Source organism: Amyelois transitella, chromosome 17, assembly GCF_032362555.1.
Source record: "Amyelois transitella isolate CPQ chromosome 17, ilAmyTran1.1, whole genome shotgun sequence".
NCBI lineage: Eukaryota > Metazoa > Arthropoda > Insecta > Lepidoptera > Pyralidae > Amyelois > Amyelois transitella.
In genome coordinates, this window is record NC_083520.1 from 3,247,887 (window position 1) to 3,273,566 (window position 25,680).

At 38.0% G+C, this 25,680-nt stretch overlaps 1 protein-coding gene across 1 annotated transcript; it reads left to right on the plus strand.

Annotated features, from left to right (window-relative positions):
- The first annotated feature begins 81 nt into the window (after positions 1 to 81).
- On the plus strand, positions 82 to 25,662 carry LOC106143440 (nuclear pore membrane glycoprotein 210). Its single transcript, XM_060948777.1, has 29 exons — positions 82 to 365; positions 443 to 593; positions 1,209 to 1,329; positions 1,418 to 1,505; positions 2,110 to 2,340; positions 2,583 to 3,054; positions 3,258 to 3,343; positions 3,612 to 3,791; positions 4,289 to 4,420; positions 5,050 to 5,135; positions 6,073 to 6,236; positions 6,902 to 7,030; positions 7,404 to 7,543; positions 7,983 to 8,190; positions 8,420 to 8,539; positions 8,867 to 9,067; positions 9,585 to 9,827; positions 10,681 to 10,827; positions 11,518 to 11,628; positions 12,160 to 12,352; positions 13,187 to 13,287; positions 18,250 to 18,531; positions 18,870 to 19,030; positions 19,566 to 19,705; positions 20,535 to 20,716; positions 21,548 to 21,740; positions 22,217 to 22,393; positions 23,102 to 23,392; positions 23,702 to 25,662. The coding sequence occupies exons 1-29, from the start codon at positions 202 to 204 to the stop codon at positions 23,932 to 23,934; spliced, it is 5,127 nt and encodes a 1,708-aa protein (XP_060804760.1). The 5' UTR covers positions 82 to 201; the 3' UTR covers positions 23,935 to 25,662.
- Positions 25,663 to 25,680: the final 18 nt, after the last annotated feature.

Consider the following 25,680-nt stretch of genomic DNA (forward strand, 5'->3'; position numbering starts at 1 on the left):
GTTTTTTACTTTAAAAAAATCGATTTTTTCCATAATCGATTTTTTTTTCACATTCCTAACTGTCAGTGTCAGAAACAAAATAGCGCCGCGCCGCTTTGTTTAGATATCTGATAGAGGTTATGTGCTTGCTAACCGAACCAAAATTTTTTGTTTAAAAAATTGTTATTAGTAATAATGTGCAAATTGTAATTGCTAGTTAACATGGAAAATATAAGAAAGACCATAACTTTTATATCACTTCTTTGCATTTTTACTAACTGTTGTCAGTGTGCCAAAATAAACACGCCAAGAGTACTTCTACCATGGTTTGAGAAAATAAATGTTAATTTTACTTTTGAAATCATAGAAGGTGGCTGCTATTCATGGTAAATATACTTGCTGTACTCTTTAATTTAATCGTCACGTGTTAATTGATAGCATTTTCAAATTATATTGTTTTTAGGAGTCTGTCTCGTGATGACATCATAGACCTCGAGCCTCTTTACGAAGATACCTGGGGTCATTGCTCGCATGCTGCACGAGTATCAGTATCTAAATCATGCATTCCACCGGGGTCTGTCATCATCTTGGCAGAGGAAGTTAACACAGGCGAAGTATGTTTTATTTGAAAAAATGGCGGGAATATTATATTTAAGACTTATTAAGATTAAAATTAAGATAGCACTATTGCGCAATATTCTACAACATTAATTGTAATTCATTATTAATTCAAAATGACCATTTGTCTTAGTCAAATGGGAGACCCCATAAACATCTGTTGTCATTGTCTTCACCTTTTAATAATTTATCCAAAAATATGGTTCTTATACATACTTCAATGCAATTGTATATGTAGATATACGAAACAAATTGCACAGATTGAGTTAGCTCTGAAGTAAGATCCAAACTTGTATTGTGAGATACTAACTCGGTGATACTATATTTTATAAGAAATACTTATACAAATAAATATCCAAGGCAAAGGCCAATTTGGAAATTTTGTTTTACATGGGACCCCTAATATAACAGACAAGTTCACTACCGCTGTACTTCAGATGTACGGTCAGTTGAATAATAAGGAAATAAACTTTTAGAGAGCTGCTGAATTTAAATGATAAAAGTGTTTAGTGATTCTAGCACCACATCCTTTTGTGACACCAAATTCCTTCCAAGGCAATGCTCTAAGAAATTACTTTGGCAAAAAATTAATGGAAGTAATGATTTTTCAGATATTGAGAGGAGATGTCAATGTTGACAAAATAAGTTCTCTCAAGGTGATGAGTACAACCTGGAAGCTTTATCTGGAAGAGGCTCCTGAGGCCTTTGAAGTATTTGCTTATGATGAATCGGGTAAGGCAATTTTTGTTTGGCGGTTTGAGTGATGCATTATATTATGAGTAAAATAATATTTAATGATTATTTTGATGTTTAATTTTAGGAAACAAGTTTTCAACTCTTGAAGGATTGAGCTTTAAATGGTCTATCGAAAATATTGGCAGCACTGTTGGGGAAGACAACTTAGTCACGTTAGTAGTAAATGGTTATTTGTTTAAGTTGTATTTTCATTTAAAATAAATAAAAATAAAATTTATTTATTTCACATAACAGGAATACTTATTAACAATAATAAACACATTTTCTCCAATCAATTAAATGTCCTATAAGGTTATTTTTGATCACAATCACCAAGTGCTGTGTGGTTCCGGCACCAATACAAAAAAAGAATAGGACCACTTCATCTCTTTCCCGACTAAGGGATAGGCTTACAAACTTGGGATTCTTTTTTAGGCGATGGGCTAGCAAACTGTCATTAAGCCACATCGCTGAATGTGGCCATAGTCTTTTCAAGGCTAACTCAATCTGTGTAATTTATAAAAAAAAAAAAAAAAAAAAAAAAAGACTGTTCTGTCTACCTCTCAAGGGATATAGGCGTGACCATATGTATGTATGTTGATCACAATACTGGGTTGGGTAATTCAGGTTTATAAATGAAGGAACTCACATCTGGCCTCTGCAACCTTAATTTCTGCATGGAAACCTTACTCATGTTGGATTATGGTTCATCCAAAGGGTAATTGTTCCAAATAGAAGTGAAAAAAAAAATTAATAATATCCTAATTAAATTTTTAGGTTAGTTCGTTGGCGGGACACGGACTATGAAGCGCCGCCAGGCATCACAGAATTAGAGGCTGTTGGCCTTCGTTCTTACTCTGTCCTGCTGTACGGCCAAGCCATGGGCGAATGTCTCGTCACCGTCTGTCTTGACAATATCTGTACGGACTTCAGATTGCATGTAGTGGCCAGTGTTGTGCTCACTCCAGCTACTGCTATTGTGACGCCGGGTGACACTTTGAGATACAAGTATGTAAATAAGTTTATTAAAAATTTAATGCCCGTTTTCTTTGACGAGCACAAGTTTGATAGCCACTGGCTAATATATTATTATTAGCTGGCTATAATCAATGCTAATCGCAAACATACTACTGTTAGCTTAGTTTTGTTCTCGTAAAAAGAAATGATTAGAGGCGGTTTGATTTTCACACAAAAAAAAATTTGGTTACATCATAGGGTTAATTTTTATTGTATTGGTTATTTTTTTGCAGGGTTGTAAGAGCACGTGCGGGTCGACTCACAATACAGGATATTTCAGAGACACTTTATTATCTGACAGTGCCTGACACAAGCATAGCCCGACTAGAAGATAGCATCAGTTTGGTCCGAGCTAACGAAATAGGTGCCACAACTGTATACCTCTTATCCGGTTCAACAGAAGTAGCTACAGCTACTTTGACTGTAGCGGAATCACACAGCATAAAAGTGACCGTAAGACCATCCAAAATGGTCATTAGTGGAGAACCATTTATTATCCACTGCATACTTCTTGATGAATACGGCCATGCAATCACGGCCGGAGAGGAAGTTTCGATCAAACTGAATGTTGATGGTGAAGCAAATGTAGAGCTATTGAAATCTACTCAAAACGGTACAATAACGGATGCGGTTGCCCAAAACGCTGGGCAGTTTACGGTGAAAGCAGTTCTTCATTCGGTTGCTGGGAAATTGTTGATGCGAAAGGTAATCTTTGTAATCTTTAATAACAATATTAATCGAGAAAATTGTCCGGTCGATATAATTTTAAAGAACATAGTTATAGTCACGTCTATTACCCTTGCGAAGTAGATCAAAGCTTAGAGTCTTGAAAAGACTACTATTTACTATTTTCCATATCTATCTAATGGATTTGTCAGACTTTGATTTTAAAATATTTGTACTTATAGGTTGAAGGTCAGGCGATAGCTACAGCCATAGATCCCTTGGAGATTGTACCACCTGAAGTTTTCGTCGCTTGGACTGACACAATACAGTAAGAATAATTTTGAATTAATATCACAGAATTAGTTTTCTAATCATATGGAAGTTTTCGATATTAAAATTCACTTAAAATTGTATTGAAAGAAAATGTGTTAATTATGACGTGCATTAACTAGCTTACATTGCATGTTACTGTTTATAAGTCTTATTAACTGCTACAATAGAGTTTAAAGTATTTTGTTAATGTTGGTTGAAGCTGTTTACTCATGACTAACTAAAGTTAATGAAGCTGTATTTTAGCACAATATTTTTTATTCTAGAGAAGTGCAGTTACGCCACCATGGAGGTGGAGACGAGCCCGTGGTGTGGTCAGAAGTGGAGACTACCACTGATGGAGATCTCTCTCTGACTGACTCGGGCAAAGTAAGGGTCCGAGGTCTGGGCGAGATGTCAGTGAGAGTGCAATTGAAGAATTACCCACATGTGCGGGCTGTTGGAAAGTGAGTTTTGTTTTTAAGATATAGATGTCATATTACATCGTCTAGTGTATGAGTTATTGAAATGTTCAGCAAAGAAGTTATGTCCAATATGCGATTCCATTTTTCTAAGATGGTCAGTATTAGTTTTTATTGTAAAAAAAGCGAGAAGACCACGTGGACTCATAGGCAAAATTAACTAGCTTTTTCCCGCGACTTTGTACTTTTATAATTTTTTTACGCGGCTTTTATAAGTTTTATGTAACAAGACTTCCCGTGGTTCCTTCTAATGTTGCCTATCCTTGGGCCATGTCTAGTAGTAAGTGCAAAGTTACAACAAAAAGTAAGACATGGGCTGCATTTTTTAAATTAAGCCAGCATACCAAATACATTTGCTTATTCACGACATATGTTTTTAATGGGATCATATACGTAGTTATTCATTATCCTTGAAATAATTTTAGTAAACTTGTATGGATTTTTAAAATTTACATTTTGTGACATTTTTGTATACTTTTTAGAGTGTACTCGACTGTTCCTGAACTATTGCGAGTGTCAAGTACCGGGCACGCTCGCGTGGGTCGCCCGCACCACTTGCACGTCGCCCTCACTGCCACCCACCCCGCCACTGGACAGCTACATAACTACAATGTGTAAGTAAAGATATACGCATTAATAAAAATAATCTTGTGGCTCCCGGCACCAATGCAAAAAAGAATAGGACCACTCCTCGTTCCCATGGATGTAAAAAGCGACTAAGGGATAGGCTTACTAATTTGGGATTCTTTTTTAGGCGATGGGCTAGCAACCTGTCACTAGTTGAATCTCAATTCTATTGTTAAGCCAAATAGCTGAATGTGGCCATTCAGTCTTTTTAAGACTGTTGGCTCTGTCTACCCCGCAAGGGATATAGACGTGACCATATGTATGTATGTAAAAATAATCTTGTTGATAATAGTAGGTATAAATTTTCAAAAACAATGTGATATCTCTTTTCAATTTTCTCAGGAATGTACAGTTCCTCCCTAGATCACTCTGTTTCCCCGTCACTAGTAACTTTTTAAGCATGTTCGTTCTGAGTCTTATTTTATATTAATATTATAAATGTCAACTAATAATTGTTACCTCTTCAAACCTGCAGACCACTGAACTTTGCATATATAATATAGTGTCTTCCACACTATATTATGTATGCAAAGATAGAACAGAGAAGGAAATAAGGTACTTCAGAGTGAACGGAGCCAGCTAAAACTACTTAATTGCTTTTTCTTGTGTTCTATAGATGTAACTGCGAGTCTTTCGCCGTGACGCTGCTTGAAGGACCCGAGCCTCATAACGTGACGGCAGCTCCTTGGATACAACCAGAAGGTAATATTAAAGCAGTGTGACTAGTTTCTTAAATTTAATTTAATATAATCCGAAATTTTGCTAAAGAGACGGAGATAAATTTGCTAAAGCCTAGAAAATTCTGGAAAATTCTCGGACAAGACGGACGAGTGTTGCCGTATTACTCCCATTGAGATGCATAAAATTAGGTGAACGCAACACTTGTACTTTGCTGTGATATCTTTGCCTTTCATATTGTAAACTTTGATTACTATTCCTTGTTTTCCATGGATGTGGTATTATACATATATAGCATCGAGATGTGTTTGACCTCTATCTGCCCGTAAGCTCAAATAATGTCTATTCACTTTTGCCTTGAAAATCCCCAAGTTGTATGTATAGAGGAAGAGAGGTGCGGGGGAGGAATTCCAAATCACAGCAGTTCGCATGATAAAAGATTTAGATTTAGAATCCCTTCCCACGCCGCGTCGTCCTTTATTTGAATGGTGCAGGAGGAATTAAATTATGTAAATTCCAGTGCATACTCTTCGAAGTGTCGTCTGTAGACGACAGACTGACTAGATACTAATTGGCGGGATATTATTATTTAATTTATATTTTGTGCTCAAAACCGCCAAGCTTGCGACTATGTATTCTCTCGTCAACATTCTATTCTAAGTTTGGATATTTGTGAAGTTGACGTTGTTGAAGAAAATGCTGCAGTGCAGTTTGTTACCGCTTCTTCTGCATTGACGCCTTGGAAGCGGCAGTAAACTTAGTTTTTAAGTAATTTATTTGACGTCAACCAATGTTGTGAAACTAAAAGTTTTGACAATTATTAAGCGATATGAAGTATCCTATAATAATGAATAAAAATTTTGAATTTTGCATGAAGAGAGTTATGAATGTGGATGAATATCGTGGAAAGATGTGGTCTCTGCCTACCCCTATGTATGTATGTATGTATATGTTGTTCCAGAGGGTGCGTGCTGCGTGCTGGAATGCGTGTGGGCGTCGCGCGGCGTGTCCGCGCTGCGCGTGTCGCGCGGGCGCGCGGGCGACACGGCGCGCGTGGCGCTGCGGGCCGCGCCGCGCGTGCTGTGGCCCGCGCGCGCCGCCGCCGTGCTGGGCGCCACGCTGCCGGTATGTTGTCACGCCTATTGGTACGAACAATACAAATCTCGAACCGAATGAAAACTTTAAAAACCCGGCCATTTGCGAAACAGACTTGCGCACGAAAGGTTTCGTACCATCGTAAAATTTGTTTTTTATATTTACGTTTCTACCTGATTATTAATATCGACGATTGACCTGTTTATTAGAATCGAATCTATGGGGCCCCTTTAATATGTTTTTTTTTTTGTATTTGTTATTATAGCGGCAACAGAAATACATAATTTCTAAATATTTCTTTCTAGCTATAACGTTTTATGAGCCTGATGACAGACAGACGGATATACAGTCCCTAAAGTATAAAAAACCTTCGCTCGTATTAGTTGACAATTCGTTTATCGTGTTCAAACGCTGCGCTTTGATAAACTCAATTGCACAAACAATTTCGCGCCCAACAAAAATTTGACTTCTGCCCAAGTACATGGGTGTAACTTATAAAGGTAATAATAGGTGCTATACCCTCTTCCTCATGGCGTTATCCCGGGCGCATCCTCGCCTCTTTCGAATCAAAAGAAGCTCCATCCACACCTTAGAGCATGATGCCATGTTTGAGTAAGTTAATTTCTTACACGAAGCCATTTTATGGTTTATACTTTATTCTTCATCTTGATTTTACCTTTTGTTTAACGTTCCAGGTGATAGCAGAAGGCGAGTCCTTATCGGCACACTCGTCCGAAACTAGAATAGCTGAGATTTCCAGTCGACGCGGGGTAGCGCCTAGCAAATATCCTGATGCACAGTTGTTTACCTTCTCATGTCGAAGGGTAAGTGCTTTTCGATGAATTACCAACTTTTATGGCTTAAGAGTTATTCCTCCCAAAATATCGACTGGTAAAAAGTTTTTAATACAGTTTTGGCTCAAAAACCAAGTTAAACAGTTGTTTCAATGACATTTAATTTATTTTTGACACATACTTTTTGAATACTGCAGAAAAAAGAGATTATCTAAAAATCACCTTTGCCTGACTAAGGATTCTTCCTTTTGGAGCGTCTGGGGATAAACTTTAATCGTCAGGCCTTACACATTTAAGGAGAGAGAGAGAGTATATAGTTTTCATTAGATATTTTCCCTGCTGCTCAACACTCCGCATCTGGTGTGTGAATAATTCATTGAACCAAGATACGTTCTTATTTCAGAAAGGCGAAGCCCGGCTAGCTGTGGTCTCTCAAACGGAAGGCGAGCAAGAGTCAGTAGAGCTGGAGGCGGCGTGCGCTCCACACGTGTCTCGCGTGCGGCTCGAGCCTCCCGACACGCCCGGGAACTGCTCGGGAGCCAGGTGTGATGACGTCATTATGTACTATGTTGTATACAGCTGCTCCATGTATAGTGATAATGTTCAGTACTTCCCAGCAAAGCGAGAGCAGCGCACCCATCCTATGATTCGGCTTGTATAACCGTATTCTTGGTAGAGTCATGAGCAGTGGTGGGATAATTATTTTTGTGGGAAATATGAGTGAAACTCTCAAAACTTTTCTATAATAAACCAAGGATAAAAAAAAAAACAATAGTAGGATGATCCATAATCAAAGTATATGGGGTAAAAATTACCGCAAATGAGATAAGGTTTGATAAAGAGCGCTTTTGATATAAATCTCATAGGTAAAAAAAATATTTATTAGAGAGTTTTTATTGTATTGTATTTGTATATTTCTGAACTAAGTCATACCTGAACACTTGTTTTTTATCGGATTTTCACATATTTTCGTTTATTACAGAGTTTGGCTTCGACCCGGAAATGAAGTACCACTGAAAGTGACCCTATTCGACGCGGTAGGCAGAGAGCTGTTAGACGAAACCGGGCCACGAGTGACATGGGAGACTGAACCTTATCACGTGGGAATAGAGTACAAGTCTACCGACAGACTCTTTGTGGAAACGCATCCTGAATTCGATCCAGTACCCGTACCATATAAATATTACCAGGTATTATAGCTAGTTTTAAGACAAATTGAATATAAGATTGTCAATTTGTCATTTTATTTTTGTGCAAACAAAATAAGCATCTTTATATCAATGGTATTATTACTTTTTATATACCAATTGTGGTTGAATGTTCAACAAAAAAATATTATAACTTGGCTGATTCAAAGCAAAATAAATGTATAATTCACATCTTTTTATATACATTTTTAATAGAAAACGTGTTTTACAGATTGTAATGGCCGACGAGCAGGCTGTAGGTTGGAGCGGCATCCTCCGAGCGAACATTCCAGAAACCACCGCCAGCATACAAGCGCGCGTTGTTGCGCCACTCAAATGTGACCCGCTAAAGGTTAGTTATAACTTTTTATAATTTAATCTTGATTTAGAGGACGACATTTTAAATAAGGCGTCATACATCAGCAGACAGCAATAAATTGAAATTTTATACATTAAAAATCTTTTTCAAATTACTAGCGTTCCCCGAGTGGAACAAGCACATTGCAAAAGGTGACATCCTGAATTTCCAAGTAGAATCATAGGATGTTCAAATTTCTTCGGACACAGGGGAGCATGTCATGGGAAGCCCAGACAATAGGCAACAATTTGTGTATCAGGCCGTAATGACAACTTTTCAAATAAAAAAAATGCGTTCTATTTTCAAATTCCCTTATTTCAGGTGAACATGGCATGGGAGGGCGAGACCGTTGGCAACATTGCTCGCATATCTGGCGGTAGCGGGAAATACGCTATAGAAGCCCCTAAAGGGGTCTCAGGGAATGTAGACGGAGCCCTACTTACTTTAGCTGTGCCGGGCCCGGGGTCCTATGACTTAGTAGTGACGGACTTGTGTGTGATGGGCGAGAAGCAACTTGTCGAGGTAACTTTGTGGTTTTGTTTTATTTATATGTAAGCATCACTTTTGGAACTAGCTTTTGGAGCTTAGCTAACACTTTTCTTTTCTCTCGGTTAAAAGTATTAGTCTAAATTATAGGCAACTAAAATTATGTTAATTCTTATTGATGCAATTTTGTCATTGTAATGAAATTTGCAATCAATTTACTAGTTTCAGAGTATATCCAATATAAAAAGAAATGAACAAATTTGATTGTGTTAGATAGATTAAAATTAGAAGTAGTTAGTATGTTCCAAATGGTACAGTACAAACAATACAATAAACAGTACAATATATTTTAATTTCAATCTAATTCAACTCCATCATGAAGCCATACAGCTTAACGTGGCCTTTCAATATTTTCGAGAGTATTAGCTCTGTCTACCTCGCAAGGGATATAGACGTGACTATTTGTATGTATGTATAATATAATTTATATCTTCAATTCTATTACTCATCAAAGTTTTTATCAAGCATCAAACTAAACAATTTTATTTTTCAGGTTGCTATAGAAGAGGTCATAACAGTCGACGTGACCGGACCTCGTGCTATCGGCGTTGGTTCCTGCATGGATATCAGTGCAATCGCTCGCGGGGCCACCAACAGAGCCCTGGGCTCGGCCCGGGGCCCCCAGTGGAGGACCACAGGGCCTGTGATTGTGAAGGATGAGAAATTGTGCGGGCTCGATGAAGGAATAGCGACGGTTAGAGCGGCGATCGCTGGCGTTTGGAGTTCGGAACTTGAGGTAGTTTATAACACAGTTTTTATGATGTACTTTTTAGTAATATAGAGGTATCATGTGGTAGTTCTGACATATTTCCCACCCTAAGGATGACTGGAAGAGATTGCTTTAGCGATAAGTCCGCCTTTGTACCTCATAACCTTTGTTTTTTTTTTCTGTTTTTCTTTTGGTAAAATAAAGACTTTATCTATCTATTTATATCTGATGATGTTTATATTGATAAAAAGAGGTGTGGAAATATCGTGAAAACATCCAGCTTCGGGAGTCTGGACAGTTATGTGAAATTGGACCATATGAAAATCACGCGGTGCCACCCGCATTTGTGCTAGATGTGTGTTATTTGTGAAACAATCGCTATTTACAATCTTCACGCGGCGAAGTGTTAAAATATATGCTGGAAGAGTATGTATTCATAGTTTTATTGTTATTTGTACAAGTCATCCATTAGTTATGAGATCAATGTACAGTTGAGAGCGAGATTATTTCAGATGACGGCAGCATGCGCCTTTGAAAAATGTAAAATAGCTCTTAAGACCTATACCTTGTCAAAGTTCGTGAATAACAGTAATATCCCTTCATTGGATTAGTCCGCCATTGCAAGTGATTTATTTATTTTTATTACTTTGTACTATTACTTGTAACTGTGTGTATTTCTGTGTAATAAAATATAAACATGGGATTCTTTTTTAGGCGATGGGCTAGCAACCTGTCACTATTTGAATCTCAATTCTATCATTAAGCCAAATAGCTGAGCGTGGCCTATCAGTCTTTTCAAGACTGTTGGCTCTGTCTACCCCACAAGGGATATAGACGTGACCATATGTATATATGTAAAATATAAATACCTTGTTTCTAGGTGGTAGTTTTCCCTCCCCTGGAAGTGGTTCCCCGCGAATCCCGGGTGCCTCTCGGCGGACGTCTCCAACTTCGACACCGCGGAGGACCGCCGCCGCACCTCGCCAACATTCTCTACCACACTGTTGGTACTCAGAGCTATGTCGAGGTGAGATATATAGATACATAGTGAAGATACTAGCTTTTACCCGCAGCGTCACCTACAAAAGAATACAGCGTTTTCGCAAATCCCAGGCACTATTTCCATACGAGAATTTAAAAAAAATCTTCAGAAACGCGTGGAGATATAACAAATAAACGAACTTACTTTGGCATTTTTAATAATAATAGGCATGGGACAAGAAAGTATGGTGACATCTCTTACGTCACTCGACATCAGCCAATCATAGCGGAGTATGCCATAAGCCAATAGCAACGAAAATTCTAATGAGTGCGAGCATTGTTCTACGGATTGGAGCGTGAATACAGTTTCCGACTCAACAATGTCTGAGCCGCGGTTCCCTACGGACGAGTAACACACCTACCTACCATACGAGTGAACTGGCGGGAGATATTTTGTGGCGGTCAACCCTGTAACATCGCATCCACTACAGTATTCCCTCCCCTGGCCACTTCCACTTCACACATCTTTCACTTGCCACGATCATTCACTATATATACTTCTTTTCATCCACATTCATAACTCATCATCCAAGCTGATCGGTTTAGGGTACTCTAGACCTGACATTTCACCAGGACGTCCCCGATTTGATGAAGATTTGTAGTCTTCCTCCCAATGTTTCCATTCACACACTCAATTTTATCTGATTATTTATGCTAACGTAAAGATCTTCCACAGGTGTCGCCTACCGGTTCCGTCCAGGGGCTTTCGAAAGGCGTCGCGAAGATCAAATTGGTCGCTACAGACATCGCCAACGTGGAGATGGCTTCGGCTGATGCTGAAGTGGAGGTTAGTGCCATTAATTATTCTTAACATTTATTTTTAGTCGTTTGACGCGACTAGTATATTTTCCTAGTAACATGTTTTTGCACTATAACATTTTTGTTTAACATTACAATTAATATCTTGAAATTTGTCAGGCCGACCGACGCACCAAAAAATTAAAAATTGCGTAATCATTCCTATTGCATACATAATTTAATTGAATTAAATAATCGACTTGTGACATATGAAGACGAAAATGATTATTTCCATCCATACTAACATACAAAAATAAGACATTTTTTTTTGTTTAATTCGCTTCACCGCATCAAGTTCAAAGATTGTAACAATTGGCCATAAACAGGTGGCTGAATAACTTTGCACGGCCACACATTCTGTTTTAGTTCGCCGCAGCCACGCCATAGCGTAATAAAACGCGAAGCTCAAGACCGAGCGGGATGGCGACGCACTGTGGATGCCCTCTGCCCCAGCTAGGGGACATAGGACCTTAAGTCAAGTCACGCCATAGTAGACCTAACAGTTGTGTAATTCCCGCAGGTGGTGCCGATATCCGGCGTTCGGGTCCAAGCGGCCACGCAGAGCCTGGTGGTGGGCGCGCCGGGCCCGGTGTGGGTGGCGGCGCGCGCGGCGCTGGGCCCGGGCGCGCTGTGGGCGCTGCAGCCGCCGCCGCGCGTGCTGTGGACGCTGCGCCCGCCCGCCGCCGCGCGCCTCTACGCCACGCACAGCGACGGTGAGACACGAGATCCTATTACTGGGGAATTTAAGGGTATTACCTACTTGCGCCTCTACACCACGCACAGCGACGGTGAGACACGGGATCCCATTACTGGGGAATTTAAGGGAATTACCTACTTGCGCCTCTACACCACGCACAGCGACGGTGAGACACGACGACGCTATTAATGAGGAAATCAAGGGATAGCCTACTTGAAATAATTCAATTCCATGATTAACATCCACCACCTATCATATTGGTACATACATAGATTGTTTAAAGGGTAGGCCAAATTATATTTGATTTCATACATACATACATATGGTCACGTCTATACCCCTTGCGGGGTAGACAGAGACAACAGTCTTAAAAAGACTGAATGGCCACGTTCAGCTATTTGGCTTAATGATAGAATTGAGATTCAAATAGTGACAGGTTGCTAGCCCATCGAGTAAAAGAAGAAACACAAGTTTTGAAACCTTTCCCTCAGTCGCCTTTTACGACATCCATGGGAAAGAGATGGAGTGGTCCTATTCTTTTTTGTATTGGTGCCGGGAACCACACGGCACAGGTCCAAGGTAACAGGTCTACTATATATACTTCTCTTCATCCACATTCATAACTTTTCATCCAAGCTCGTCGGTTTAGCGTACCTACTCTTGACCTGACATTTCACCAGGACGTCCCCGATTTGATGAAGATCCCCGATTCCATGATTAACAGGTCCGATAAATTACATATGAACAAATGAATTATTCGAATGAATCGGTTAATACTGTCCTTGTCGTCAAACAGAAATATTTGTGCGTCTGTTTATATTATTTTTATTTAATTCTTATTGTTTCGCAGATATGCTCGAGAGACAGGCCGCTGAAGGTTTGTCGGTGCGAGTGGTACCTCTGAAGCCCGGTGTTATTACGATAGATGTCAGAGTCAGGAATGTGGGACAGGTGAGTTGATTTGAAACTAAAATTTTTTCCTATAGTTTAAACAATAACGAATCACAATCGATTTTTTTTTATGTAAAAATAGTCTTGAGTGTAATATCTTTGAACAAAAGAACTAAATTCCTGTAATGTGATTTTTTTAATTGCCTCAGAATATCAAAAGTCTCAGGATCTTACTAGTTACAAAGATATTTTAACCACCGCGCATTTAATGTGTTGATTGTGAGATGTGTTATGTGAAGAGAGCCACCTTAAAAGACAAAATATTTAGTGCTCAGATATAAATTAAGTCAATTATTTTATTTAACTTGCCGTGTAGTTCCCGGCACCAATACAAAAAAGAAAAGGACCACTCCATCTCTTTCCCATGGATGTCGTAAAAGGCGACTAAGGGATAGGCTTACAAACTTGGGATTCTTTTTTTGGCGATGGGCTAGCAACCTGTCACTATTCAATCTACATATCTCAAATTCAATTCTATCATTAAGGCAAATAACTGAACGTGGCCATTCAGTCTTTTCAAGACTGTTGGCTCTTTCTACCCCTCAAGGGATATAGACGTGACCATATGTATGTATTTTATTTAAGACTGCACCGAGCATATCACAGGGACTCTGTTTAGGTATTTATCTAGTAGTGTGCGTAACGCACACATCAGCGAGTGTCCGTGTGCTTGGATCGGAACGACCGAAGGGAAAATAGCATAAGTCATTATTTTAAAAATAATTAAAGTCGTAAATAAAACACAATACTAGTGTATAATATTATTTTATTTTAAACCTACCTAGTTTCATTACACCGAAAGAAGTACAGTTGACATAAGTATACTTCTATTACAAATACGGGTTTGAACTTATTTGAACCCTGGTCAGGTCAACATAGAAAATTATCTTTTTTCAGATTGGCCTGGGTCTTGAATACAAATTCAAAATTTTTATTCATTATTATAGGATACTTCGTATCGCTTAATAATTGTCAAAACGTATGGTTTAACAACATTGGTTGACGTCAAATAAATTACTTAAAACTAAGTTTACTGCCGCTTCCAAGGCGTAAGTGCAGAAGAAGCGGTAACAAACTGCACTGCAGCATTTTCTTCAACAACGTCAACTTCACAATATCAATTAAACTTAGAATAGGATGTGGACGAGAGAATACATTGTTCAGATTAATATAATTATATGAGATTTAAATGAATGTTATATATATATATATATATATTTATGTTATAAAATATAGTATCCTTGAGTTAGTATTCCATAAACAAGTTTTAAACTTACTTTCAGACAACTCAATCTGTGTGATTTATCCCTATTTATCTTTATTTATTTATTATTATATTGCAATTAGCAAATTAAAAAACTGAATTAAATTTTATAACAAAAGTTAAGGTTTTAAAATCTTATGCGTTCATTTAATTAACCGACTTATACACAAAAGAGGTTTTTATTCGCGTCCTTTCTCAAGCATTAGTGTCTATCTTTTTACCAAATTTCATGAAAAGCGGGTCAGCGGATTTGGAGTTAAAGCTTAAGGTGAAGTCCGTCTAGGAAAGTGACGCATAACTAACAAACAAACAAATAATTTTCTAAAAAAAGGAGGGTACCGTCTCTCAAGTAAAATTAAGTAATCAGGTAAGGCAAACTTATTTTGAATTAGTTTCATTGGGTACTCGCTTATCTTATTTTTTTCGTTTCCGTTTTGTTTCTCTGGTTGTTTCATCTAGTTTCCGCTTAACTTCTTTAGTGTTTCTATTTTCAATTGCTTCCAGAATATGTTTTGGTTCTTTAATTTCCATCTGTCTATCTAATCTTGAATCAATTAGTTCTGGAAGGAGGCAACTAAAATAAAACTTTATTAATTTTTCTTCCATATCATTCCAAAAAAGTAAATCTTCTTCTATCATTTCTATCTTCATATCTACATTTGTCCAAACAGCAAATATGCATGTTTTTCGTTGTGCAATGTGAATTTGTCCCTGCGCTTGGAAAAACCAATCATGTCTTTTATTTAAAACAGTATTTCCGTCTTTACTGATTTTCCAAAAAAGATTTTTTTTCGTTTTAATAGCATCGTCGACACTTAGATCCCGAGCCGCATATGGACATTTTATTTCCACAATTTTATCGTCTTCCACAAGTCCATCTGGGCTTGCACCTAAGAATGGCAAATTTTGGTCAATAAATAGACCACACGATCTAATAGGCTTCTTTAGATGACATTCTAGTTGTTCGCGTGCAAGAGCTTCATGACTTTGTCCATAACTAATTGATTTGACATGCTCCAAATTCTTTTCAGTCACCAGATTTTTAACTAAAGGTCCACATTTAATAAGTCCTCGTTTGCACACTTTGCCAAACACAGAAGCCGTAAGACGTAGTTTCCTTTCTTGGCGCCATTCCATAGATTCAGCCTGCAAGATAGTTCTTCTTTCTAGTGCCTGACGGTCTTCTTCACTTAAAGTCATGGTTTTTAAGTGCTCTGTTTTGGCAAAATCAAAATCAGCCTCACTTAAGTCAGGTTTTTGACAAGCCTCGCCATAGTTTTCGTCATTATTTCGATTATTAGACTTTTTGCGATTTTGGTTAGATTTGCGACATTTAAAAATTATCCGTTTTACGGAAGACATTCTCTTCAAATTCCTTTGCATTTCAAGACGTTTAATTAATTTATTTGGACTTCGCAAAAATATATTTTTATTGATGTAAGTTTGTGGTTGCTTTGAATTAAAGGAAACAACTGATGCTGCACATCTTCCAGAATATGACTGTCTGCCCGAATAATTAATGCGTTTTCCTCCAATAAACTTAGCAATAATACTATTGAAAACCTCTGCTATATTGCTATTCACACAGTGCGTTCTTTAGCTGCATCTGCCATGCTTTTTTCTTTCGCTAGTTCCCATAATTCGCAGACCTTGGTATGGCACTTTGCATATAATTTATCAGACATACATGGTATGTTGAGACTGGCTGAAACAAGTTCCAATCCTGAAAACCCCGCACCTATAGACATAAAACTGCTTACAACATTATCGTTTAGGTCGAGATCCATGTTGTTATCAGAATCAGGACAATTTTTTAATTTGAATGACTCATTACACATTTGACATTTAAAATGAAATATTGAACGAAACCCTTTTTTTACTTCTTTCTTAAGTTTTAAGCAATTTAAATTACAACCAAATGCCGTGCTATGATTAGAAATTTGTTGTAGTTGTTGAAAAATGTACGCAAAATCTATAATTCTATTTCCAGTTATTACAATTTCCTCTTGCTCTTCATTTTCCTTTTCTATAATAAGTTTAGTATCAGATGTATCTTCTAGTGATTCCTAGAAAGAAAAAATAATCGTATGTAATCAGAATAATAATCTCTATCGAAAATATGATATTAAATTATAGACCATAAGAATACTGACCTGTTTATCAATGTCTGATATGTTCAAGCCTAAACTGTTTGGCGCTTCACCATCTTCGTTGCCTGCTTTGTTTCTATTCATAAAATATAAAAATTGTAAGTTAGACATTTATTATTATCATAGTTGTATGTAATAGGGTACAACGAGTATTCAAAAACCTGACAAATACAAAAAAATTTTTTAGGACAATACTTGACGATGATGGTTGATAATGTCGTCATGCTTCATGCAAACCGTATTATTTGCAAGAAACTTACTGAAAATGAAGCGGCAGAAGAAAATATTGTACCAGCAATGAAAATAATGGCGAGGATTGTCAAAAACCTGACCTAAGCGATGCAGATTTTAAATTTTCCAAAACAGAGCACTTAAAAAGCATAACTTTTTGTGAAGAAAATCGTCAGTCACTTGAAAGAAGAACCATCATGCAGGCTGAATCAATCAAAATAACCTGGTGCCTGAAAAGAGTTTGGGGCATGTGAAATCAATAAATAATGGACCAAATCATGAAGTTCTTGCACTAGTCAAGAAATCTGAGAAAAACAAAAATGTCATTTTTGTGACAATATTTGATGCTGATATATATTATGTTATCGACCAAATGATAATTTGGGCATTATGCATACTGCCCAAAGAGAGAGCAATGGCAGCATTAAAAATCTAACACCAGTGTTAGCCACTTACACACACAAAAAACATAAAAATTTATACATACTTAATTATAGTCTTTTTTTTCTTGAATTTCGATTTGCTGACTAATTTATAATATTTTTGTTTACGTTTCCCCATTTTACTGAAATAAAAAAAAAAATATTAAGACAATAAAGTAAAATAATTCATACTTGATTAGACTTGAAAAATTCCAAAAGAATACTTACCTCGTTTTACCGTGGCGTTCACTAGACGACGGGGCGACAGGCCGGCGTGCGACGGGAATATTTTTCGGTAAAAAAGTGACGTGAGATCACTCTGAACTCTTGTGGCCGACTGAAGCGCTGAGCCCGCGCGCTGTATATTTAAATCGACGCGCGGCCGCCATAGTAAAATGTATGGAGATTTTTATACACTATTTGATAAATACGTATTTAAATAATCGGACAATAATTTAAATATTTAAAACGGACAAACTGTACATTAGACATTAAGGTATTGTGTCAATTGAAAATATTGTTAGTTTTCAACTTTTATCAAATAAAAAAGCCCTTAACGGCAGCATACGTTTTGGCAGTTTTCGACCAACTTTACGTAATTATGTAGGCTTATATATTGATATTTTTTAGTTTTTTCCACGGACTAATTCTTAACATATTCATTGTGATGGTAAATGTATTTTTTTTATGTTTATTGAACTAAAACTTTAGAAGTTATCAACTAAACGGTGAGTGCCTGTTTTGGCATTTTTGCTCGATGCAGTCTTAACACGTAACCCGATATTTAAACCGACTCAAAAAAATTGGAGGTTCTCAAATCAACTGTTTTTTATGTTTTAGTATTCAGTTTATTTCACCATCCATCCACTTTCTGACCACAAAAACTTTGTTCCAGCTATCCGACACCCTCTCCTGGGACGGTACTATCGAAATACTCGGCATAGCCGACATTCGCACATCAGTTGATGGAGTCGGCGAAATATCATCTGGCCAACGTTTGGCCGTCGCCGTGGGAGCGACGGTCAAATTGAAGAGTACACCGACATCAAGTTACAGGGCATTACAAGATGGCGCCTTTGAAGTCACGCCCGATGGAGAATTGAGAGGAATAAGACCCGGGCATGGAGTGGTTGTTGTTAGTCATAAGGATGAGAGGAATAATATCTATAGGGAGAATGTAAGTTTGGTTTTGTGTTTACGTAAGTGCTATTTATGATACAGGATAAAAAACAGAGGAGCGCTGCGCTGAAACGTTTTGTATGCACACTGTTGCTCTTGAAGGAAAACATCGTTAGGTTACCAACTGGTGATGACCATGATTCCAACTGGCTTAAGCTTTTATGCAGTGTCTTAATTTTTTGACGGGAAACATCGCATATAATAAATTGAGTACTATTCAGGATCGTGTTTACAAGTCTACGCCAAACTGTCAAGAGAAGAGACCAGAGTAGGATTATTCTTTATCATATTCATCAATAATGAAAAGCAGTGTTAACCAAAGTTTAATCATTCCAGGCGATCCATGTAGAAGTGGCGACTCCCCACTACTGCACAGCGGAGCCAGCAGACGAGGAAGGCTCAGTTCGCGTGGCTCTCCGCTCCAATATCGGCAGACATTTACTCGGACCGCAAGCCAATGTCACCATATCCTCACTCACTTACAGTGGTACTCGAAGGTTTGTATATTATAAGCATCGATGTACATCAGTAGTCGATTAGAATGCCGAACACCAGATAAAGATGTCGGAAAGCGGATGAAGTAATAGCGGCCGCGGTTGCAACCAGGAACTCGCAGTAATGAAAGAAAAACATCATCTAAAAAATATAATATATTTTAGCATTTCTACTAGTTAGCACGCCCAGGCCTTGTTTCGATAGGTTTTGGTTTCGATAAATTTCTAATTTCAAATACCCGTATTTAAAAACTCCCAATGTAGGCTCCCAGTACTAGAGTACTACTAGTAATACTGAGTGGACTTTGAAAACTTACTTTAAATAGTCACTATTTTATTTCAGTTTTTAGTCAATATAGGGGTTCCAGATCCATATTTTCGATTATAATTTCTTATACATAAATACATACATAAAATCACGCCTCTTTCCCGGAGGGGTAGGCAGAGACTACCTCTTTCCACTTGCCACGATCTCTGCATACTTCCTTAGCTTCATCCGCAATCCTAATTTCTTATATTTATATTTGTTGACAAACAGTGTAAACGGAAACGAATTGATGATATCGGACCTGGAGCCCGCCGGTGCTTTCATGAGTTTCGAAGCTTCCATCGGCGGCGTTACAGTCCGTGACGACGTGTGGGTCACTGGCCCAGATTCCCGCACTGATAGAATATTCGGTGAGTTTTCTCATAATTTGTTAATAACTTATTTGTCCAAGATATAAGCTCATGATAGAAAGTCATGGAAGATGAGAGCCCATGAACTTCTATAAGTCGATAAAAATACTTTTATTATAGGTTTTTGCTATACGCGTTTCCATGTGCTCCACGCTGGAATCCCCCGAGATTACTTTATGACTGTTTAGGTCACAGTAATTTTTTTTTTCGATAGGTATTCTTTAAGAGTTGAAATTTCATAACTGTAATTAAATCACCCTCTTGTTAAGCAAAATTTCTAAATCATATTGTTGCAGGTGCCGCGTAGTTCCCGGCACCAATACAAAAAAAAAATGGGACCACTCCATCTCTTTCCCATGGATGTCGTAAAAGGCGACTAAGGGATAGGCTTACATACTTGGGATTTTTTTTAGGCGATGGGCTAGCAACCTGTCACTATTTGAATCTCAATTCTATCTTAAAGCCAAATAGCTGAACGTGGCCTATCAGTCTTTACAAGACTGTTGGCTCTGTCTACCCCGCAAGAGATAAAGACGTGATTATATGTATGTATGTATGACGGCCTCTGTGGCGCAGCGGTAATACGCTTGTCTGTGACATCGGAGGTCCCGGGTTCGAATCCCGGCCAGGGCATGATGAGAAAAGAACTTTTTCTGATTGGCCTGGGTCTTGGATGTTTATCTATATTATTAAGTATTTATTATAAAATATAGTATCGTTGAGTTAGTATCTCGTATCACAAGTCTCAAAGAACTTACTTCGAGGCTGACTCAATCAGTGTAATTTGTCCCGTATATATTTATTTATTTATGTATATTGTTTGTCGCAGCGACCGGCGGCTGGGGTATTTGCCTGGACGGCGTGGGCTGGCGGGCGGACAGCGGCGTGCGGCTGCACGCGGGCGGCGGCGCCACGCTGGCCGTGCTGTGGCGCGCCGCCCGCGCCCGCCACGCGCTGCGCCGCGAGCGCCCGCCCGCCGCGCTCAGCGTGCAGCAGCTGTGTGTGCACAAGGTGCTACACGCCGCTACATTACATCTTCTGTTCTATACATACATATCGTCACGTCTATATCCCTTGCGGGGTAGACAGAGACAACAGTCTTGAAGAGACTGAATGGCCACATTCAGCTATTTGGCTTAATGATAGAATTGAGATTCAAATAGTGATAGGTTGCTAGCCCATCGCCTAAAAAAGAATCCCAAGTTTGTAAGCCTATCCCTAAGTCGCCTTTTACGACATCCATGAGAAAGAGATGGAGTGGTCCTATACTTTTTTGTATTGGTGCCGGGAACCACACGGCACACGGCTTCTATTCTATCTTTTCCCCTTATGGTTTTAGTCCCGCGTGGCAACTCTGCAGAGCATAGGGTGTATGCCTTCTTTGACAATGGATCCTGATTTGAGTGAGTCAGATTTTACACGAAGCGACTCCCGTCTGACTTCGCAACCTGTGTAAGGGTACCTAACCCGTATTAGATTGATCATGGATACACATGCAGTTGCCTGAATGTGCAGGTTTCGTCACGTTGATTTCCCTGACCGTAAGTGAATCGGTTAGTTTTCAAACTTGTTGTGTTCTATATATTCTACTCATAAAATATATAAAAGATGAACTCATTGATACTACATAAGATCACGTCTCTTTCAGGTAGATAGGGACAAAATTTAACATAACTAGCATGGCAGGCGCGACGCCGTTTTTATCGCTTTCTTTTTCGCTTTTTATTATGATGTGAAACGGGACAGCGATAGTGGTACTCGGGCTGTTTTCCTTCATCCTCACCACTTGATGAATGAATGATGAGAAGAAGAACTATAATTTACTATTGCTTTCTTCCGCAGATGGAATTCGCGCCAGGTGAATGGCCATCGGCCATGGTGCCTCTCAAGATAGAAGCGGTTGGTTTAACATCAGGACCTTTATTGTGTACCGAAGACCAGAAGTATGCATTGGAGGGCATTCAAGTGGAACTGCCGTTTATTTGCAGAACCAAAACACCGCATACGGCTAAAGCTGTCTTGGATATCATGAAGGGTGAGAAATTATTAGTCTTTTTAATTGAAGTAATACGAAACGCCCTTATGGCATTGTGTGTTATGTGTTAGAGAAGAATAAGATTTTAGGCATCTGTTTCCGTGAAAATCATATTTGTAGAAACACTAAGAATAGTGACTTTTTACTTAAAAGGAAAATATACCCTCTTTCTCCGCATTCAATAATACCGTCACTATGATGATAATAGAGAGATGGTTTTGAGGTCGAAATTTCTAACTCTATGTATGTAAGCTTAGATCTTTAAAACTGATTTAAGAGGAATGTTTATATGTATAACTGCTACCCGTGCGGCGGGTCGAAGAAGAAAGTTGGATAATAAACCTAAGACTTAACTAGTTAAATAGCGAATAAATTTGGTACGAGTAAAAAAACATTTTTTAATTAAGAATACTTAAAAATACGTGGTTATATTAATTATATATATAAATATTCTTTAATCTTATAAATAATTTCAGGTGAACTCGGTTGTTCTATAATTCCCGCCTACACGATAACAGAAGCTTCCGAAGTGGAATTGTGCGCGGAGTGGGAAGCGGCGCGAACTTGCACCAAAGTTATGTTGCTGCCTCCGATCAAAACCTCTCATAGGACTGTGTCGTTGTTGAATCCACCCGCTTCTTTCACTGTCACAGGTATGTATTTTTTTTTAAGAAATCATTTCACAATGATACTGATATTATAACATATTAAAAGGTAAAATATATAAGACAGTCATCAGACCGGTTATGCTGTATGGAGCAGAGTGTTGGGCAACGAAAGCGATGGATGAAAGGAAACTGCATGCAAGTGAGATGCCAATGTTATGATGGATGTGTGGAGTGACAAGAATGGATAAAATACGTAATGAGTATATAAGAGGAAGTATGAAAGTAGCGCCAATCAATGAAAAGATGAATGGTAATAAGCTGGGTTGATACGGACACATCATGAGAAGAGAGGAAGGTCATGTTACTAAAAGAGCCTTAAATATGGAAGTGAAAGGTTCAAGAAATAGGGGAAGACCGAAAAAGAGATGGATGGACGGCGTAAAGGATAGTATGAGGAGAAAGTGACCAGTGAGATGGCAATTGACAGAAGTAATTGGAAAAAACTAACACACTGTGCCGACCCCACGTAAAAAGTGGGAAAAGGTAACGACGAAGAAGAAGACTGATATATATAACATATATTTTTTATGGGTTTAAGCTTTATTGCAACTAAAATAAAGTACAATAGTGTTCGTGTAAAATCGTGACCTTTACACCGTGATCATAGTTAAAAGGCGCACCCTGGACTCCTCCAGGGGAGTGCAGATGTAACTGGAATTTATCCTATCATTAACATTTCTACATTTTTCACAGGTCACCCCCATGCCCTAAGACTGGTCAAACTAACCGCTTCACCAGGCGTCAAGATCGAAACGCGAACAAAAGACGGAGAGATTGAAGTTCTAGTCAAGAATGAAGCGTCGACCTGCGGCCTAGGGTTCATAGACGTTAAATCTAGACTCACAGCTCAAGAAATAAGGATAGACGTCGAAAGAGAATGCGACGTGGCATGTGGGACTTTGCTTGGGGCTCTAATATCAATTTTGAGGCCATATTTGACAACATTAGTGACGGTCTTGGCTGTTGCGGTGGCGTTTTTGTACAGTGAGTATTATTTGTTCTTTTGAGAGATTCTAAGTTCAAAAAACTTGCGATACCGTGAAAGGGAAACCTGCACATTTTAGCAGCTCAATGTGTTATCATACTAGAACCAATCCTAACTGGGTTTTTAGTCATAAAAACCGACAGGTGTCAATCTGACAAACCAACTAAAGGATCGTGGTTGTAGGTGACCTCGACCTCCTAGAATAAGTATGTCAAGTGCTAGTTACTGCTTTAAGCTACATGTTATGGTTCAGTTATCAGGTTTCTTCATAAATCTTAATTACCTATGTTCTAATTTTAAATCCACAGTTCAATCCCGCATCCAGCAGAAAGGCCAGATCCGCATGCCGGTGGAGCGTCCCCAAACATCCGTATCATCAGGGCCGGGCTCCCCGCCTCTGTCGCGGACGCGCACGTGGTCTCGCAGCCCGTACGCGAGTCGAGGCCCGACGGCCCCCGTGTATGGCGATGCCAGTGTACTGCCAGATCAAAGCTTCTCGCCAAACTCAACAAGCATGCATTCAACTTTGTTTGGATTATAGTGCTAGACGTGAAGTGTTTTAAATTGGTCGGATTTTAGTGTTTTGAATTGACTGTTTAATGTTTTCAATGGTGGTTTCATCAAAGTGATAGATAAAGGTTTTGGGTGGTAGTGGTATTAAAATTGCATAGCATTCAATGCCTGCATGTTTGGCAAAATTTAATTGTGTAAAAGTGGTTGTTAAAGCTTTTTGAGTGTTCTAACCAAAATTTAAAGGGTTGCCAAAAGAAAGTTGTTATTAATAGGTTGAGTGTTAGGGGATGAGTGTTAGAAAGATGACTTTCAGAGGATTTGGAAGCAGGAAGTTGTGTATATTGTAAATGTATGAAATAATGATGCTCAGTGATATTAAAGATCTTGTATCCATAGACAATGATCTTAGAAAGTCGTACTTATTGAATATTGCATCAGGATAAATCCTAACGGTCTTAGGTCAATAGAATAAACCAAAAAGTTTCTTACTTCATAACTTTGTCTATAGTTCACCATTGTGTAGTATGTAATATCACTTTTTTTTGTTAAAATATATACAATACATGATCATTGCAAGAAATTTTAATTTATATATATATTTTTTCTAACAGACTGAATAACTAGAACTTTTTTAAATAATGGATTAAGCCATCTTAATCCATTGCAACCTGCTGAGGATGAATAAGGAAACCACCATATGTTTTAAAAAAAATATACATATGGTGGTTTTTAAAACTATTTGAGTGTATTTTTTTCACAATGTTGCTGGATGGAAAAAATATTATTTCATTTAAATAAATTTATACCAAGCTCCGTAAGGACGGAATATTTCAGTATTGACATCTTTTATAGGTAAATATCTACCTCAACTATCAATCAATTAGTATGTATGTATCTTATTTTTTATACTAAACAGGCCAACAAGATGCCTAATTTACTTCATAGAAAAGATGCAGAATCCTCTTTAGCATTTGTACTCAACAATGAATTGCATAGAAAGGACTTGATAAACTATCAGCTTGCTAGTCAGTTGTTATGGGTTTGACGGTTTTTTTTGAAGCAAAAGGTTTTATTGGTTTGACGGTTTTTTTTGAAGCAAAAGGTTAGAATAATTCATATATCCAAAATCATAATGTTATAGTTCAAAAATCTCCTGATCACCAAAGATACTCAGAGTACAGACATGTGAGTCTGTGGTTAAGATATGCGAAGGAGGTTGAATAATTTGTGAAGATAATTTTGTTATGATCTTTTTAAAAAAGTTAATACTCTGCACTTATTATCATAAGTTTGTGTTTTATGAAATTCAGTCATATTTTCTAGTGTACCTACGTGACTTAAGATTTTCTTTGTTTCTTTTTTAATTGTTTCATTTACATTGGGCAGGGAAATCCCAAATTATTTATAATTTGAAAAAATTACTAGCTGCCCAAGTCAATTATAGACCAATCTATACAAATATAATTTAAAGAGGTAAATTCTGTAACTAAACAAAAGTTGTTTGTTTGTATGGGCTTATTATCGAAAATAATCATGCAAATTCAAAAACATTTGATTTTATAAGATTTTAATTTTGAAGAAGAGCACACCGTCCCTTTAGCTGGATGATCTTTGTAATTGTCTTGTAAATATTTTACATTATCAAGTCTGATTTGTTGTTTTATTAGATAAATGTTAAAGAATGTGATTTACCATGTGTAGTATGTATACCTACGTAAGTAGTGTTGGGTGTCAAAAATAAAATTATTTTTGAACATTTTTCTGTTTTATTTTT